The sequence below is a fragment of the Seriola lalandi genome, unplaced genomic scaffold (assembly GCF_002814215.2).
Source record: "Seriola lalandi dorsalis isolate HSWRI2012SDOR001 ecotype SW California unplaced genomic scaffold, Sedor1 jcf7180002054504, whole genome shotgun sequence".
NCBI classification, from domain to species: Eukaryota; Metazoa; Chordata; class Actinopteri; order Carangiformes; family Carangidae; genus Seriola; species Seriola lalandi.
Window position 1 is genome coordinate 584356 of NW_019525057.1, and position 20488 is coordinate 604843.

The 20488-nt window shown below is 41.1% G+C and overlaps 1 protein-coding gene across 1 annotated transcript; it reads right to left on the reverse strand.

The window, feature by feature from the left end:
* Positions 1-1050: 1050 nt before the first annotated feature.
* gnai1 (guanine nucleotide binding protein (G protein), alpha inhibiting activity polypeptide 1) lies at positions 1051-17142 on the reverse strand. Its single transcript, XM_023413134.2, has 9 exons — positions 16679-17142; positions 10780-10822; positions 8555-8696; positions 7997-8154; positions 5395-5523; positions 4082-4211; positions 3699-3852; positions 2792-3019; positions 1051-2305 (listed from the first exon to the last, which is right to left on the reverse strand). The coding sequence occupies exons 1-8, from the start codon at positions 16794-16796 to the stop codon at positions 2829-2831; spliced, it is 1065 nt and encodes a 354-aa protein (XP_023268902.1). The 5' UTR covers positions 16797-17142; the 3' UTR covers positions 1051-2305; positions 2792-2828.
* Between the last annotated feature and the right edge of the window lie 3346 nt (positions 17143-20488).

Here is a 20488-nt window from a genome sequence, read left to right on the forward strand (position 1 = left end):
ACACGAGGTTTAATAAAAGCGGCTAGCATGATATGCTACCATTCCCCTGCTTATCTGTTCATTTATATTCGCAGCGATTCAAACGACTTGCTGCAAGATGGCGAGGGAAAAGAAGTTGAAGTTTTTATCAGTCCTCAGCAATTTCTAGCATCTTTTAATTTATCTCGTCGGTTTTAAAAGCCTACAACTTTACTGTTCTGGTTGAGTGTAGTCACTCTTTAGTTTCTATACCATACTTTTTTGACACTGGAAGCCTCCATGCTACCTGCCCAGAGTCAAATGTCAAACAAATTTGGCAGCTAGCTGAAGAACACAGTGCAACATTAAAGAGCCAGGAGACGGTGAAGACCAGAACAGAAGAAAAGGTGTGTAGAAATGTATATGTGAAAAGTGTCCTTACACAACTCTGAATGAATGGGGAAAAATGCTCTGTGTCAACTGTAGTGTAAACAAGCATCTTTGCCATATCACTGACGGCATTCTCAGGTCATGTCACAGCACATTTACAATGCAAATTGTTAGGGTGACACAAGTCAAATATACACACCGGTCACAGTGTGGAGACAGCCTTACTAATGCTCTTACATCACAGTCATGAGCAAATAGGAAAATAAGATTAAGGTGGTTTCCATCATTAGTACACACACGTCAACCTTCTTGCTGTGACCCAAATGTTCAGGCATGATAAATTTTCATCCTAACAGGCCTCTGTATTGAGTACTACTGCAGGTGCACAGCTGTAAAGGCCACACAGGAATAGAAATGAGATGGAGGTTTTGTGCAGAACTGACATTATCTCTAATTGCCTGTGTGGGACTCCCTGTAAGGAGACAAGGTCTTTCAGTTCATAAGGCACAAAGTATGAACAGTACATGGTGGCAGGCCCGCCATTCATGAGGGTGTGAAGTGGCTGATGAATGGCACAGTCTAACCACACCAATACAAAAGCATCAAAGCAGGAGTGTGCGACCTATTATCTGATAAAAGCATCGTGTAAGAAGAAAAGAACTAATCTTTAAGCATATTGAAGAGAAAATGCTCTCAACTCCATGTTTGTAAATGGTTTTTATTAGCAAAATAAGGGAGATGAGTCTACAAAGATTCTCCTTTCGTGGAGAACATACACATACATTGACAGTTGTGGCAGTTTCTTTATATGAACAGATCCAGGATCGTATTTATCACCACTCTTCTTGGCAAAGTAGTACTGATCTAAAAATCACAGATCAGGCTTCCCTTGACCGTCTTTGTTTCCGTCACCTGAATGAAAGTTTTCATGGATCCTCAAGCAGCACCTCTACTCCCAAATCATCACTGGATAAGATCCAAGAATGGCATCTGAAACTCAAAACATTCCAGACCTCATCCTTACCTTTACAACCATCTTTTTCTGTGGTTCAGTTTTTTATCTCCTTAACACCAAATACATTAAAATATACAGTAAAATGTGCCTACTCTGGTCTTTGTACTTTTAACACTTGAGCGTATTATAAGCTCAGTGCCTTGACTAACCATTTTCTGAATGGTTGGGAAGAATGGATATTTTATACACTGTTTAAAAACCTGAACCCCAGATTTGTGGGGTAAATGTAACAATATACATCTCAGCATTGTACTGTGTGATCGGCCAGTGAGGCCCTCCATTGTCATGGCGGGGGGGGGGGGGGGGGGGGGGGGTAGGGGACTGTGGAGGCTACATGTTGGTCACCATGGAGACCCATGTACCTTTAGACCAGAGGGAAATCCTCCTCCTCGTCCTGATAGCTCAGTGGTGTGCACATAGAAGATAGCAGGGACACTAACATATGAAAACAGTTTACCTCTTTATGTTTAGAACAATTCAGCAGGCAACAGAACAAGCATTAGGACTACGACCGCAGTGAAAGGCATGCGAAGGCACAAGTACCAACAAACTGGACTCAAAGTTGTACCTCTTTTCTTCCCTTTTTGGTTGTATGGAAGGAAGAAAAGAAGCATTTCCATCAATAGCAAAGTTTCCTTTTCCAGAGACAGCGGCAGAAGGAACAGCAAAAAAATGATCTCCTCCTTCTCCTCAAAAATTTAAAATAATACCAAAAAAAAACAAATCAGGAAATAAACAAAATGTGCGAAAATTTGCTGTGACGTTTTTACAATGATACAAACATCCTACACAAATGTCGTAACGCTAGTTCAAAATGTTCCAAGACAAAAACATAAATAAAGCTGTTAAAAGTGGCATATAGTACAGCACTGGTCCGTGACTGATCCTCCCGACTCTTCTCATCTTCCCCACCAAAGATGCACAATAAGCTGGCTCCACTGCCTAAGGAGAGAAGAGGAGAAAGAAAATTGAAGAAAGGGGGTTAAAAAGGAGGGATGGATCAATTTAAAGACATGTTCTAGAGAGCTCAACCTTGCTGTTATCATTTCACAAATATCTAAGTGGAGCAGAAAATGTTTAATCCTCCCATAAAGAAAGGCAATCATTTCAGTGATTCAGTGATTAAATTATAGATTTCATTACGCTGCATCTTTGGTCAAGTCAAGCTATGCTCTTCCATAATTCTGAATGCTTAAGCTCTGGAAACAAAACCATTGGAAGCCAATTTGTTAAAAACAATTGCAATAGAGGAGCTAGATTGCACAGGAAGACATTTAAACCAGGCTCCCAAATGGTTTAATCAGCAACTCCCACTGCATCCTGATGCTACAGTGAACACGCATTCATTCATAATCCCGTCATGTGTCCTCATCCGTGACGCAGAGCCACATACACACACACACACACACGATGATGAAGGTTCCTTACCAAGAAAAAAGGGTTGTCGTCTTCATCGTCATTATCCTCAGAAGAGACCACAGTCTTTCAGGTTGTTCTTGATGATGACATCGGTGACGGCATCGAAGACAAACTGCACATTCTTGGTGTCCGTGGCGCAGGTGAAGTGGGTGTAGATCTCCTTGGTGTCCTTCCTCTTGTTCAGGTCCTCAAACTGACACTGGATGTACGCAGCTGCTTCCTCGTACGTGTTGGAGCCTGGAAAAGACGCGGAGCAGGAAGTGAAGCAGTCAGGAAGTAAAGGCATTTAAATTGTATATTTGTAGTATTCGAGGACTGAGTGACACGGCTGAGCATCATCCTGGAAACGCAACATTTAACTGAACATTTATTGTCATCATATGTTTTCCTCTCAAGACTGAATGCTTAAAGGAATAATTCATAAAAATAATAGATACAGCCAGCAGCTGTTTAGCTTAGCTTAGTATGCACACTGTAAAACAGCTAGCCTTGCTCCTCCAAAGGTAATAAAATCGCCCTACCAGCATCTATAAAGGTCACAAACGATCAAATATTATATATCATCATTATATTAGTCATTTTTAATCCACAGCTATGGCAGAACGCACACATTAAACTTTTTGAAAACATTCATCATCATTAGTTTATCTTGGGGAAATTTCTGCTACTTTCGTCAAAACATTTTCTGCAGGGGCGTCGTGTAGCGTAGTGGTTTAAGCAGGCGCCCCATGTGTAGAGGCTACAGTCCTCGCTGCAGTCGGCCCCGGTTCGAATCCTGCATCGGACGGCCCTTCGCTGCATGTCATTCCCCCTCTCTCTGCCTCCCCGTTTCCTGTCACTCTCCACTGTGCTGTCCATTAAAGGCATAAAAGCCCAAAAAAACAAAACATTTTCTGCAAAATCCTCCCAGTCTCACCGGCATATTCTGGGTAGCAGATGGTGAGAGGACTCTTCTTGATCTTCTCCTCGAACAGGTCCTTCTTGTTGAGGAAGAGGATGATGGAGGTGTCCGTGAACCACTTGTTGTTGCAGATGCTGTCAAACAGCTTCATACTCTCATGCATCCGGTTCTGGTGAGAAGAAGAAAAGATGACGTCGGTTCATTGTGCTTTCACACTGGAAAAGCGAGTTGTGTGATCACTGATCCATAAACATGGAACAGAGCTTGTATGGAGCCTATCCTTTATTTCTACTCCTCTGACCCATCACGATTCCAGTAAACACGAGTTCCCGCTGTGCCTAAACACAGACTGCCTTGCTATCATCTTTCCTCCATGAGTCAGGGGCTGCACCACTCACCATCTCCTCATCCTCAGCCAGCACCAGGTCATAGTCACTGAGGGCCACGCAGAAGATGATGGCGGTCACACCCTCAAAGCAGTGGATCCACTTCTTCCTCTCAGATCGCTGACCGCCAACATCAAACATTCTGGAGAGGGGGGAGGGAACTATAACTGTTAACATGTTCCTCAGCATACATACATACAACACAATATAGTGAAATAATACAATAGTAAAATACAATACAATACAAGCATTGTTTATGGAGCCCAAAGGCAAAAAGAAATTTGTGGAGGAGTTATTATGTCTGTTGATAATAGTAAATGTTAAAAGGGAAATAAATATGCATCTGTCCAGCAAACGTCTGTAGAGAACAGTTCACACAATGACTGTGTTACGGCAGAAGAAAAAGAAGATTCTGAAGAGGAACAGACTTCTGGCTTTTGCACTGTATTTCTTATTTGTTCAGCCAAGAGGCATGAATGTGGGTTATTTTACTGCCTGTATGGAAATGTTCAATGTCGGCCTATTCTGATCTTCATGCATCTCTCCCATTCAGGACAATTTAGAAAAGGCTAGCTCATTCAAAGCAATGAGCATTTTCGAATCAGATTCCGAAGGGCCACTGTATGAAATAATCAGAAAAAAAATGCATGTAACTGTGGTATGGTTAAGAGAAACAAAAGCTGCATTTAGCTTCTGTAACAGCTCCAGTTAGTCTGCTTAGAAAAAAAGCAAAGTAGAAGTAGAAAATAGACAAGTCCCACATGTAATCGGTGTAAAAAGCAGATTATCACGGAAAATAATGAATAAATAATTAACACTCAAAAGCCTGTAAACCACTGAAAATCAAATAAACAAAAACATTCATCTTGACTGACATCCTTCACATTAATATACTGCACAATAGTACAGTACATTATGTTGTGTATTTAGAAAAGACAGAAACACTGAGCAAGGCTTCCTATTTGTATGTGCGTGTGTGTTTATGGGAAAAAATAACATGGAATTTCTCCCTTGTGTCTTGTGGCCGGCAGTGTGACTTTTAATGGCAACGGCATCAGCCACCAAACTTCTGCTATCATGACATCATCAAGCCTACTGCCCCCACTTCCTGTCTGTTTTCTTTTTTTTTTCAACAGAGGGCCATAACTGAGTCATCACTGATGTGCGCAACACCCTCACACACTGTGTCACAACTTACAGCTATACATGCACAAAAGGGAATTTCTATGGGAGCGAATGAGTCAGTGACAGGAAGGAAACCCAATTAAGCCATCATGTAAAACACTTTGAGCTCGAGCCAGTTGTTACAGTGAAGAAATTCTCACTTGAAGTGCAGGTCCTTGAATGTGAAGTGCGTCTCCACAATGCCCGTGGTTTTGACCCGAGTCCTCAGGACATCCTGCTGAGTTGGGATGTAGGTGGCCTGGGATATCCTGTCCAAGTCGTTCAAGTAGCTGAGGGAAGGACGCAAAGAGCAGGAGGAGTTAAGGAGGGAAAACAAAAAACAGGAGAAGAAAGGAGAGGAAAAAAAGAGGGAGTGAAAAAGAGCAGGAGGGGGAAACAAGTGGGAAAATTTGTGTCAGAAGTATCAAGGTCAAGAGTGTAACAAACAACTCCCAAAGCATTCTCAAAGATAATTCTGGTTGGATTGCAAGTTTCAGGCTGAAAACAAGTCATGATTCAACCTTCCTGGGTGAAACACTCTTTGTAACACATTTTACTGAGAAACCAGTTAAGCTCAGATGACTACACATGTTGTGAAATTGAGTTATTTTCTGCTGCAGTAAAATTGAGCTTTAAAACTCTGGACACGCATTTTAAGAGATAAGATATAAAACTCGTCTCTGTTAAATTTAGACATGACGGCACAGTGACTTAGTGGTTAGAGATGTTGCCTCGCAGCAAACAGATCCTGGGTTTAAATCTGAGCTCTGGACTTTTCAGTGGGGAATGTGCATTGTTTTCTCTCTGTTTGGTAGATTCCCTCTGGGCTCCTCCCTGGGTCTAATATGCAGCTGAGTTGGAAACGTCCTACATACAAGTGTGAACGTGTTAGTCCTGGAATGGACAAGCCATCTGTCGAGGGTGCTGTTCCACATTTTGCCAAATACCTGCTGGGATAGACTCTAGTGTTCTCATGGTCCTGAATAGGATCATGAGAGAATGAATTCTTTATCCATTTTAACACGTTTTTCATTCTTCTTTTGTTCTGATTTCTAAAACTATTGCCCCGTCAACAAAACTCCCCAAACCTTTGCACAGTAAAACCTTTGCACTCTTTGACTCTTGCGCTACTGCAACCATCTCAAAAAACTGTTATGTACTGTATGTGAACTGTATGTATTATATATATATATATATATATATATATTTTTTTTTTTTTTTAATTTCCCAGGTGAACTGTACCAGCTGCAAATACATGAATTGAATTTTATTAATTTATCATGATATTTTGGCAATCTTCTTAATGTTTCATATGCAATTCTTATGCATACCAACAGTGCATATGAGACATTTTCATTGAATGATTAATTGATTAATCAATTAGTTGATTGACAGAAAATTGAATTGTTTAAGTAACAAAATGTGAAAAATTCCCTGGTTCAAGCTCCTCAAATGAAACGTTTTTACTCATTTTCTTAGTGTTCTATGTTACTAAACTCATTATCTTCGAGTTTTGAACTGTTGGTCAAACATCAAACAAACCGAAAATAATCAACAGAACACGATAATTAAAATAATGGTGAGCTGCAGCCATGAGACATTTTTCCATGGCAGGAACTTTCATAACAAATGAAAAAAAGAAACCGCATTTCTAAAAGTAACTGTGACAAATGAATGAAAATGCATTCTGCAGACAAAATGATCATTGGCTCTCACTCTGGCGCTATAGCAACCATCTAAATATTAAAACTCTTTCATGAAAAACCCCTAAATGTTGGTGCCTCTGCTTACAGCTTTTACAGATTTATATAACAAGATTTATATGGGTGCATCTGCTTTGCCCACACAGGACATCACATGCAAACCTACACAATCTGGACATATCATGACCCAGGCTGCTACCTCAAGGTTACTGCTGATAAATTTCAAAGGAGAAAGATTAGTGACCTCTTGTAACTAGCAGACAAACACAAGTAATCTCCCCTTCAAGTTAACAGCCATTTTGTTTGTCTTCCAAGGCATTAAGTGAAGTGAAACATACTAGGTTTAACAATGGTGTTTCCTATTCATGAAAAGCCCCTGGACAGCAGGATTAAAGGAACCAATTAGAAAATGGCCAACTACTGCCTTCCCTCGGCCTGTGCCGTAACCACTCATGTTTGTTCCACGGCAGCAAAAAAACAAGGCAAATGGCTTTTCTCCCAACAAAACTCGCCTTGTGATGATATCATTTGATCCAGTGCCAAGGGCTCTTGCACAATATATACCATTTTCAGGCTGGTCAAGAAAAACAACGGGACAGTTGAGAGAATTATCTCTGTGTTTGTGTGATTTTCTTTTCACTTTTTAAGCACAGTGGCGAATACTCTTGTGCTGAGGTGTAAGGTCAAAGCTTAAATAGTCTTTCCAGCCACTGCTCTTCAGGGTTGGCAAAGGAGGGCAAATATTGACAGTCTAAAAGTCCAGACAGATGCACGGTACGGTAGCTTTCTGCTCTCTGAACATGGCTGAAGGCTGGGACAACATGTGTTTGGCTATTTATGGCATCAGGTTTCTGTGTGTTTGCAGTGGAATGGCAGTAATTTGGGCTTCTGCTCGAGTGATGTGAAAGACTTTGTCATTAAAAGTGGTTAACATAAATTGCCGTGTTCAGGGCCATCGGGTCTGTTCAGCGGGTGACTCACGATTTTGGCAAACCCTGCAACTGTTACCTAGGTTGTTTATGTGTATGTGTGTGTGTTTGTGTGTGTCTGTGTGACTCACTATGCCGCCGAGTCGTTGAGCTGATATTCGCGGGAGCGGCTGAAGCAGGCTTGAACACCTCCGTCCCTCCAGAGCCGCTTAATGACACCGGCCAGCTCTGCCGTCATGAAGCCTTCCTCTGCGGAGCCCGCCAGCACAAACAGCTGTCGTGCATCATCCTAGGAGAGAGTTCAGGGTGGTGTCAATATCAAGAAAATCAACCACCAAAGTCATTGCATCACCATTATAGTTAGCATTAATCTGCTACCAAGTTGAAATCCCAGTTACAGGGTTATAAGGACATTTCAGAGACATTTGCTGAACAATAACTATTTTACTGTCATGTCTTCTGCATATGTGACACCGACAACATAACGTCACATCACCTAATTTGACTTTTAACCATTACAATACATTTTAAACGACCTGAAATGACCTCTGAAAACCATGACTACATTCAAACCTAAGCATTTGCTGAGTATTCAATGTTAGTATCCACCACAAATTCACTTCAGGTTTCTACTTTAAACCAAATAAATTACATATCTCTCTCTCTCTCCCTCTTTCGCCCTCACTCACAGCTCTTGCGGCATCGCCAAAGTCAATCTTGAGGCGCCCCATGGCTCTGATGATGGCGATGATGGACTGGATAGTGTTGCTGTAGACCACAGCCTTGTACTGCTTACATTCCTCTTCTGAGTAGCCCGCCTCATGGATGATCCTGCAGAGAAGGGGGGAAGAAAAAGCTGGTCAGCGGTAGAGCCATTTTCATGCATGGCAGAAACGTGGCCTGTTACAGCAACAAAACGGCATTGACAAAATTGTTCCAACTGCGACCGTCAGAGACAGAAAACTAATCTTTTCACAGTAAATTCTCTCCACTCAGTGATGTGTCTGCTTTCTTAGAAATCTCTTTCTCAGACTTATTTTTCTCCTCAGCTCTTATTTAATCTTTCTTGTAACACTATGACCTTACATGCTCATTGTTACTTCCGCAGAAATATTGCCAGGCCACAGTGGCCCTGATCTCTATGCTCCTCATTTTTGTCTGCTTAAATTATGGTCATCCAGGGAAAAGAAGCTTTTCTTACAGTTGCACTCAGTGTCAGTTACTCTACGATAAAAGCATCATCTGAATGCACACTATGTAAAATGAATGTATTGGGTTCCAACATTTATTTTACCTTTTAAGAAACAATTTTGCAGTTAAAGGAAAAACTGGCATTGTCCTATTTTTTTTTTTTTTATTGTTAATAAAATCCCACCGAGGTGTTAGTCCACCTCTCTGTACCTTTGGACTTCCAGTCCCTGTCTGCAGCTCTCAGCTTCAAGCTCATTTGTTCCTCCTGAAGATGTTAAAAAAAAGGCTAAAGTCTCCTAAAACAGCTAGACACAGCTGTTTTTAGAAAATTGTTACTTAAACAGCAGTAATTAGGGCATTTGTTTGGGACTATTCTCAGCTGCAGGTTTGTTGTGTTAGTGAGTATTTATGGCAGTAGGGCAGTGAATGTGGGATTGACTTCAAATAAAAAATAAGTGGCCGTATTTACAGTAATGAAGGAACATCACCCAGTACAACAGTGTTTTTTTTTTTTTTTTATTAGTTATTGGACAAAACCATAGGTCTTAATAAGCTCGATCAGGCTTTAACGACACAGGCAAAAGATGGTAGTAGGGCTGCAAATAACAAGTATTTTCATTATTGATTAATCTCCCTATTATTTCCTCTAGTCACAAGCTCCAAAAGCCCAAGATGGCATTTTCAAAATGGCTTGTTTTGTTCAAGTAACAGTTTAAAAGCCCCAAAATATATTAACAACAGACAAAGAAAAGCAGCAGATCCTCACTAACGAGAGACAGCAAGTTGAGAAAAGATTTTGAGTCACAATTTCAGTTGGAATGGTCATTTTTGCTTTTGATTTTCACTGGAAAAAAATATAAAAATAATGGTGATGTGATTTTTGTTAGGGTTTATACCAAACAAGCACTTCCCTTCACATCTGCAGAATATGATTTGTAGGCCGGGGGATCTCTGCAGCACCACAATGCTTCATTTATGGCATGTTGTGACACATTTTACCTAAATCTACCTATTTTTTACCAAAATTGCAGCACCTACGATTGGAATATCGCACTTGGTCATTTTGTGATTTTGATAATATTTCGAGTCATTTTTCAGCCCCAGTTAGAAGCATCAATTCATAGTCGGTTGGGGCCTTTTCATGGGATTTATTTTAAATAAGAAAAATACAGACAATCATAAGGCTTTCAGGAAACACACGAAGCAACATGTAGATCTGTTAGCTGTATTATGGTAAAAAATGTGAAGTAAATACTTCCCTTACATTAAACGGATTTCACAGTGGTGAGGAAAATAACAGATCTACAGGAGCAGCGTTCAGCACATCCTTCACAGGTGAGGAGCCAATAGAAAAAGCAATATCACAGCAGAGCAGCTGCTTAAAAATGTAAAAAAATGCCACGCCTCTGGCACGTCTATGTCTGCTGATTGATGAGTGTGTCTGAGTCTATCCTAATGCATTCTGCTGGCTTGTCTTCATGATTCATTACGGATGGTACCTGTTTGTAGTGCGAGTCGCAGAGCGTAATATTACCCAGAGAGACGCGGTAAAAGCATGATTGGTGTTTGACACTGTTTGTGTTGTGGAAAATGAATACTCTTTGAAAATGATATCTAGTGAGCTGCCATTACGCATATCTGATGCAAGAAGTCATTGTTGATACACTGGAGGAAGAAAGAGTTCGACTGTTCGGTGTGTAGAACGATTAGATGCAACACTCACTTCATCTGCTTGACGATTGTACTTTTCCCTGATTCACCAGCACCTAGAAAAGACAGAAGAAAAAGAGGTTTATTAGAGTGTAAATATCTCAAGAGGTTAATATTTTCCTGTGTTTTAACCCTTATATCAACAAGCACACTTCCTTTTCTGTGTAATTCAAAGAAATAAGCACTTACTATGATTTTATACAGTGAATGATCTAATGTGGCCTAATGGCATAATGAGGAACCATGAAACTGAAACCTTAGAAAAACCAACTCTTGAAAGGAGAACTGAGAAACAAGAGTGTGTGTTATGTGTGTGCTGAAGTTAAAAGGAGCCTTTAAACCTCTGTTTCGGCCTCAGTTTCATGCAATTCCAGCGTAATATACTGATTAGTCAAAACTGGCGAGCTGGGTCAGAAGACACCCTCTACTTTGCTGTGAATAAATCTTGACATTGTATAGGCAACAGTGTGTGTATTTGGAATTTCATCAGCAAAAGACTTCACTTCATGGTGTCTCAGCGTGTGGCGGCTCTTGGCCTTTACGTGGCGCACAACTTAACGGTAAAACAGATCATTATTGATGGCGCTGTGAATTGCCGAAAAACATGGTGTCTCTTCAGGATGGGTGGGCACTCGGCGCCGGCGCCTGATTAGATCGACTACCGTCAGAGTTGACCGATGAGACAATGCTATGATGAACAGAGCGGGGGAAGGGGGTGGGGGGGGGATACATGGGGAGAGTATAATGGGAATCAGTCTGTCGGCGCAGCTTTTGCTCTACAGATCTCTCAAACGTCACAGTGCCATGGCAACTGCTCTCGTTATATCCAGGACATCTCTAGTGTGAGGCCACAGTCACCTGAGGAGGCTTTGTGGTTGTGCGTTTGTGTGTGTGTGTGTGTGTGTGTGTGTGTGAGACATGTTGGCTTCCACCGAGACCATTATGTATTATGCATCTGCTGCTCCCCCCCCCCTACTGTACTTGATGCACTCATAACCAGTCACTTGGAAGTGCGCTTTTATTAACATTTTTCTTTTTCCAATCAAAGTCATCTGTGACGACCACATTCATTAGACTCTTGCGCTCTAATGGGTATTACCATAAACTACATTACATCTACTAATGTGCACTCAATGTCCTCATATTACAGCACCACAGAATCGGTTATTGGCCGGTTGTCACTGATGTAACGCTCCCCTGCCACTAGGGAAGATTTTCCAAACCACTTGAGAGAGACTATTCCCAGAGTAAACAGCCCCAGCTCTAGAAACGGAATAAGAGGAAGTGGAATCATATCATGAAACCTAGCACTATCTGTTACCTCGTGACACTGTCAGCAGAGACAAGATGGTTTGCTCTTGCATAATAAATCATCTGCTTAATCTAGTTCCACTTTCCCTGGTGTTGCAAAAACATAAAAAAAAAAAAAAATACAACACTGCATTTTTGATACATGCCACTTGTTGGTGCGCCTGCTTCATGCTGTGAGTTACAGCTTCTCCTGAGCTTTATTTATAAAAGTCTGAATTCCACAAAATGAATAAATAAATACATAAACATCCCACTGCAGTGTGCATGTGTCTGCATTCCTACAAACTCTCCCTCAGCAGTAACTGCATGCTGATAGTACAGGCCTGGCACTTCACCTTCAGTATAATTGGATGAGATTCACCTGAGGACACATTATTTTAATTACGTGTCACCACTCGGGTGCCGGAGCGCCCTGAAGGGGGGGGAGGTGATGGTACAGTGGCAGCTCCCTGTGCTCTGAGGCCAAATACTCGGCTGTGTGAATCCCTGAGGGACTCTCACACACACACACATTCACACACACACACACACACACACACACACACACACACACACGCAAACACACAGAGACCTCTAAGGGTTACATGGAACCACAGGCCTGACCTACCGCTCCTCATGCAGAGTCATGTTACACACCCACAGCTTTGATACGCCCACCCCAAAACAGCAACACAGTCAAAACCACTGGAGCAGCTGGTTTCTGTTTCTAGCGGTTCAAACTATTTTAGGAAAATCCAAGCGAACCATTGCAGTGAAAAGCGGACAGGTTTTTCTTTTCTTTTTTTCTTTTCGTTTCAGAGAACAGAGCTTTTTCTATCTGCCAACCGCAAACACATCTTTCTTCTCGGAACTCCCTCTGGATGATCTTCCTCTGAGTACGAAAGCAGCGAGGACGAGGAATGTTTTATAACAATGGCAGTATGGAGACAAATGTGATTAAAATGGCTACCGATCTGCAGCCTTCTCCATTTACAGATTAACCATTTGTTGCTGCTGATTCTCATGGAGAATTCGTAATGTGTCCTTGCATACCAACCAAAATTAAATGTAGAAAAATTCCGTTTTTTCGAAGTAGCTCGTGCTCGCTTCGGGGACAAATCGATGGCATGAAGATACATTTGTGGGGAGGTTTGTAGGGGCCATGCTGCGGCCCGTACACGTCCACTTTTTGTGCGAGCAGTCCAAGGATTGAAGCAGGGCTTATGAAGTTTGGCACAATGTGCTAACCAAATTAGTGATGCCACATTAGCAGCATGAAGCCAACGCTATTCATCCCTGTCTCCCTCTCTCAGTCCTCCACTCTCTTTCAGACATATACATCCCTCTTCTCCCTTTACGTTCTGTCTCCTACAGTCATTTTTCCTTTATGATTTATTGTTCCTCTCACTCACTATCCAATTCCTCTTTTTTTTTTTTTTCTTCTTTCCCTCTCCCTCTAGGGGGATTTAAGTCTGAGTCACTCATGAAGGATTCCAGGATCCTCAGAGCGGAGCTACCCACTGGGGGAAATGACCGTGCTAAATCACAGGGATCGATCTGGCAACAAGCAGATCAATAGCTAAAAGATTGTTTCCCACACACCGTGGCACAAGCTGAAATATTCACAGGGATGTTGAACCCTAATGGATATAAAGGAATGTGAACAATTGAACTACTTTGATTGTCCGCGTTTATTGTGAGGGCCCCCCCCCTTCCCCAAGTCTCCAAGATGAGTAACACAGTTGAGATGGTTACATAATTTTTAAAAATATGGGAAACATTAAAAGAGAGAACAGTTCCCACAGTCCCTGTTCTTTCCACAGTAACACGACAGCTATAGAAAGAGTAATTAGGCTGAGGAGATTGTAATCTATTTTAGCATGTAGATATGAATAGTAGGATAATTGGGTCCACGAGATAAAATAAGAGCTAAATGAGAAATGTTCAGATCACATTCCCTCTCTACAAAAGACACCTGAGCCACCAGGTTTGAACTTGACAGCGTGCACCGACACAAAGATTCAAATCATTTTGCAAGTTTTTTTTTTTTTTTAAATCAGCCGAGTTATTTCATGCCAGCGACAGGGAGTGCAAGTAAGCCTGTGATTAACATTTAGGACAACGCTTGAAAACCAGGTGGTCACCACATGAACCACTCACCAAATCACACACAAATAGCTACATATTTTGTATGGGGGTCGCCACCATGAGATACACAGGAGACTTTGTTTTCTTCACATCTCTGCAGCCCTGCCAGCCTTTTACTATCAAGCCACAGGTTTTGTTGACTCTTTATCTTTGTTGACACGGTGTGTTTAGAGAAAAGTATACTCCAAAATTGCTGGTGAAGCAACAACTCTGAAACTGTATCTTTTCAGTGACTGTTTATCCGCAGGGTAAACAACCCAAAACTCCTAACTAAGGCCTCTCGCCTCTCTGCAGTGGAGCTTTTTCATTTTTAATGCTTCTGTCATTAGTAGTGCTCTCATCTTACAGGCCCTCTCTTCCTTTCTCCTGGCGTCTCGGCCTGTCTGTGTGTCACTTCAGGCAGTAACCTGAAGAGGCAGTGTGTGTGTGTGTGTGTGTGTGTGTTACCTGGCTACCATGCTCAATGGATCAAACATAAATGGCAGGGAGTCGTGCTGAAGCAGCCACGCGTGGGGCCACACGACCTGGCATACAACTATCTCGACAAAATGGGCTTTTCAACCAAAAACAGAGAATGGGTGAAGTAAAGCTACCTGGCCTTTGTCAGCGCAACGCCTGATGAAAACTCATATTCCGCCCTACAGCAGCATAGCAGAAACTTGACCCAACTTGCTCTCTGCTTAAGTCACCAAGCCCCATCTGGCCTCCAAGCACCTGAGGAATCTAGTCTACCTGTGGCAAGAAAAATGCACCTTCTGGTTCAAACAAAACTCACTAAATGTTACTTCTGTCCCAAGAAATGTAAAGATTCTGTCATTTAGATGAACACCAACAGGAATGGTAGCAAATGTGGAGCCGAGTTGTGCAAATAAACCATGGAGAAATCTTGTTTATCTTGCTCCGGCTTACAAATCTGTCCACAAAAGCAGCTAACAGCTCCTATTCTGTGCCTTCTGTCATGTGTTTGCCCGCTATTGATATTGGTTTCAGACTTTGTGTCCTGGTAACCCACATACCATGTGTGTGCATGTCAACATTTCCCGAAGCCAACCACCTCAAGGGTTGATGGAAAAGTTTTTCACCTATGGCCTCTATTTACAAGGGTAACAGTGTTTCTCCACATGTAAGTAATGCCATTCAGTTACACATGGCTGGCTTTTAAAGGCAAGCAAATCGCGTAATTGTGCATACAGGGTTGTCAGAGCAAGCTAGGAAATGGCAAAACAGTGGTAATGAATGCAAGAAATCCCATAATGAAATAAAAAAAAGACCTTAATGGGTGTACTGTGCCATTCATAATACATCCTCCAGGTAGGTTTTATAGGGATATATCAATTCACCAACATAAAAGCCTATGGTTGGTGGATCCTTAGGCACTACATAAACAGGAGTAGGATTTGAAAACAGTGTTGGCAAACAAAGGTCAGTGAAAATTGGCCATTGCTGAGAGTAATGAGAGGTTCATGAGGCAACTATCTCTACATCAGAATTTAATGTCATACAACTGCTTTATTTAAGTTGATCTGTGGCAATTTAGTTTAAACGGCTGCGATTTTCTGCTCATGTTTAAGTGGCTTTTAACTAAATTAGACTTCATTTGTACCACTTCATTATTGCAATTTCCTGTATTTCTTGCGCAAGAAGCCTGCCCTTTTCCAGACAACTCATATATGTATCGTATTTTAGAACTTGAGATGAGAACAAGACAAGGCAACAGGATTGACAAATTGGCTTTCAGACACAGGAAACTGTAGGTAATACTACAGGAAGGGAAAAATCCACCCAGCCTGCTGAAGAGCTTAACTTTGAAGTAAAAAAAAAAAAGAACAAAACAGGGATTGAACCTTTAAATATCCTAAAATGTCTGGCCTCAACAAAGTTTTCAGTCAGGCCTGGGCCCCTAATGAGCCATAGGCCTATTTTCACCGCATTGCACAGGACCAGACGAGAGGAAATGTGCCATTGTTGAAAGGATTTAGTCAATACAAATGCTCTACAGAGATGGCTGAATGGACCTGATGCCAACAGCAGGGGGAAAAAAAGAAAGAAAAAACTTGCTATGTGTGTAATTCTCACAACACTTGAATAAGACGGATTAAAACTCTCAAATAAGCACACACTGGTATTATGTTGTTGGTATTTTGGCTAGAATCGTTTAGTTAGCGTCTTTTCCCCCGTTTGGAAATAACGTTATGTGGCATTTAGAGGCAGAGTTGACAGTTGACGGTTAACTGTAGCTAGCAAGGAGGGGAGTATGCTAGCGATGCGGAATTGAAACTCTTTCACACTTCACAACTGACGCCACCTAACATTGACCATTAACCAAATAAATGATCCTACACTAATGTAGGTTTCATGGCTGGGTGTCTCCCCACCCTACCCGACCCAACCCCTCCCGTATCCTCTGAGCTAACACAGCTGTGGGCGAACACACGGCGAAGTTCGTCCACCGACCGAGTCCCCCATCTTCTTACCGAGCAGCAGCAGCTTGACCTCCCTGGCTGCCTTCTCCCCGTCGTCCCGCAGATTCCTGTCGATCATTTTACTGCGCTCCACCGCCGCCTTGTCCTCTGTGCTCAGTGTGCATCCCATCCTCGACTGTGTCCTTCAGACCCAGATCGTGTAAAAAAATGTCTAAAACACCCTATATACCTACATTAAATGGTTAAAACTGCCTTCACTCCGCACACACGCCCTTTTTTTAAATGACAGGCAATCGATCTCGTCAGGAAGAAAGGGGAACCGATTCGACTTTTTTCACAAAAAAAAGTGTGGCGTTTTCTTTTGCCCGCTGAAATATCTTCAGATTAAAAAAAAAATCCTCGTTACATCCGAGGGGGAGCTATTTTGATAGCGAAGCAATTCCTTGGTGATGTCTCTTCCACCCGTTCGCCTCCATTCGTTGCGGCGCTGACTGCTAGTAGTGTTTGAGCAGCTACGACTGGAGAGCCGCGCGGTGTTCCGCAAGCAGCAACAACAATAAGACTTCCGGCCTGATTCTTCACAATAAAGGTGTCACTTCCACAAACCTAATACTAAAAACACAAACAAACTTAAACATTGTTTGCAATATTATCTGCTGTAATAACTGTACTATAATATACTATTTTACAAGTCTTTCATAATGTTTGGATTACACTGTGCAGCAGAGTGTAGCAAAAGTACAAAAGTTCAATATTTGGTGTGACCACCCTATGCCTTTAAACAGCACCTATAAAATCTGAATATAGATTGTTTGAGGGCTTTTGTTTCTCCATCCTAGAATGACTCCACGATGTCCAGATCAGGGCTCTTTTCTGTCACCTTTTCACTCACTCTCCACTGTTAAATAAAGGTGTTTGACAGTGTTGGGTAACCACCCTAAAATTACCTACAGAATTAATTGAGACTAAAATGTAGAGTGCATATATTATTCCCCCCATATATGTGTCAAAATCCTCATCTAGGATTTATTTTCACTCCCATTAAAAATCTAAGGGTGACAGTTGTCTGGGCGGGGATTTGTCTGAAAATTCCCACCTGTGAAGCATAGTTGACTTGGACAGCCTGTTATTTTATAATTAATCTGAAATGTTTACCTACTGTTGAAGTGCAGGCAAACATGTTATGTGCATGCATTTTAGGCCTTTGCTTACAACCAAGGATGAATTGTGACAGTGCTTTCTGTCTATTAGCCTATATGCAGCTCTTGCAGGTAAACAGGCTACATATTTGTGTAGTTTAATCAGTTTTCTCAAATCAAGCATGAAGCTGAGCTTTCATTTGGTGTGTGTGTGACTATTAAGTACGAAAACGTTCAACTTATAATTCTGACGCCTTTATTTTGAAGGTAGACGCCCAAACCGGAAACTTCTTGACAGCGAAACGCCTTTTCGAACCTGCACACCCAAAACTTTACTCACTGTTACCCAAATAACAGCTCATATAATCTTCACATTATAGGTTGTATCATATACATTTTATTTTGAGATATAATAAACATAACATTAATTTGCCTTGTGCGCATCAATAACAAGAGTTTAAATAAACATATATGTAAAAATACATTATATATATTCACAATATTATACATATATATTAATACTTCTCTGATTATAAAAACTACATTACCTATGTAGACTATACTATAACTACATTTCTAGCATGTATCATGCCCATGGAAACGAAACCTCTAACCGTGGTAGTTAGTCTTGTCACCTGCCCATTCAGCTGTAATGACCATTGTTTGTGGTTTAAATAATTAAGCCTGTTGGAAAGTCAAATGTGTGTCTTCAAAGTCAACAGTCAGTTTAAAGGCTGGTGGTGTTCTCTTCAAAAAAAATGTCCACACAAATCCCCTTGGTGTACTAAACATTATGCCTTTCCATGAAATTTTCATTTCAAATGAGCCTTTATGGGAGTACATGCAAATTTGTGGTGTTGACCTTTCCATTTCTGTCCTGTGCTGGCTGGAGGTTTCCCTCTTTGTCATCCAGGCCCTCTCAAGGCTTGAGATAACAAGAGACAGGCGGTGTATCCCTTAGGCAAAAAGGTTATGTCATTTTATCTAACACAGAAAATACCACAGACATTGAATGCATTAATTTTCTTTGAAAAGGACAGTGTTCCTCGTTATAAAAGATTTATGAGTATGTAAACGTCTGATCATATTTATGAGTAAAACATTTTTTCAGTGTTTTGATCTTACTTTAAAAAGACAATACACAACTCTTTCTGTGATAGCATGTACGTACATACTGTATGTTTACATTATTCAGTTAGACAATGTACGTGCTTTTTAGGTATATGTTAATTTATGAAACTACATAAATAAATAAACCATGAAAAACAACACTGTATTTTGTGTGGATGGTGATTATTTCAGATGATTTAGAAAAACTGGTTTGTGGAATACACAGTTCACCTAGGTGCAGGGGTAAAGGAATTTAGCTAAATCTAACTTGATGAAACCTGACTAATGACAATGAAACATTAAGTTAGTCCAAGACTCAAAATAATAAAGAAGTTGGAATCTTTTACCTGATGACAATTGTCATGTTTCTCTATTCTGTTGACAAGTGATCTGTTGTCACTGCACAGGGAAGCCAGAGACACCCAGTAGGATACCCCTGGCGTTTTTCTAAATGTTGCTTGCTGAGTTGTTGAAGTATATTGTCAGACTCGCCTCCCGTCCTGTCCCATCTTCTACAGAAATTGAGGCCAACCAAGTGAACATTTACGTCACAAGACCCTGGTCCAAAGTGCATTTACTTTAAATGGATGTAAAAAAGAATCACAAACAATTTTTTAAATAATAATCAATAATATGTTTTCCAATAAAAGCAGCTGGCAGAGAAATAGAAAGTCTACAGGCCTGGTGTATGCCCACACAAATTGAAATCCATTCCAAGCGTTGAAGTCATACTCACAAGATAAACAACAAGGTTAGTCAGGTGAGATTCATAGTGTTTGACAAGAATGTTTGTTTAAACAGACAGAGACACGTCTCTGGCAGAAAGACACAGTGGGATGAGCTACACTGTATAAGCAAGCTCTCTGTTATGGACATGCATTGAAGGGTGAGGGAATGGTGGTGCTGCCCCCCAGTGGTAATAATATTTAATTTCACAGTGCTTCAGGGCAGTATACAGTATAGGCGGAAAAATCTTATACATAAGGGTCACCTGTCACAGGTAAACTGTCACAGGAAGTACAACACAACCTGTAGAAGTAGTCATCTAATGTTTATTTGGTAGAGGTCGTATAGTGGAGGAGCTTTCTGAAGCCAGGTTGAGACGTGTTAAAACAGAACAAACCTGCGTCACAAACTGAGGGTGTTGATTTTGAAAGATATGTATTCACCAGGGAGGGAGGATCTAAGGATATGCAGTATTCAGTTGCGTTATGGGAAATGTAGGATCTAGCGTTTTGGTGAAGTAAACATCAGGATATGTGCTGCAAAGTTTTTGACGATTCTTTTTTAAATCTGTCTCTCACAAGTCCCATAATGTTGTAGAAGAGCTGGAGTACCCCGTTAACCTTTTTGCAGTGCATAAGCCTGTGTGAAAGCCAGGATGATGCACCTTCAGTATCTGTCTAATTTTGTTTGTATACTTTCTAAAACCAAATTGAAATGACTTAACAGTTGTGTGACATACTGGTGTATAAGAAACCAAATGAGCTGTGACATAATATTATATTGTTGCTGATTAAGTTCCAAACATCAATGTGCAAGGAAACCATTTACATCATAATAAATCAAGATAAGCATGGGGAGACATCTATAGGAGCGATAAAGAGCAATT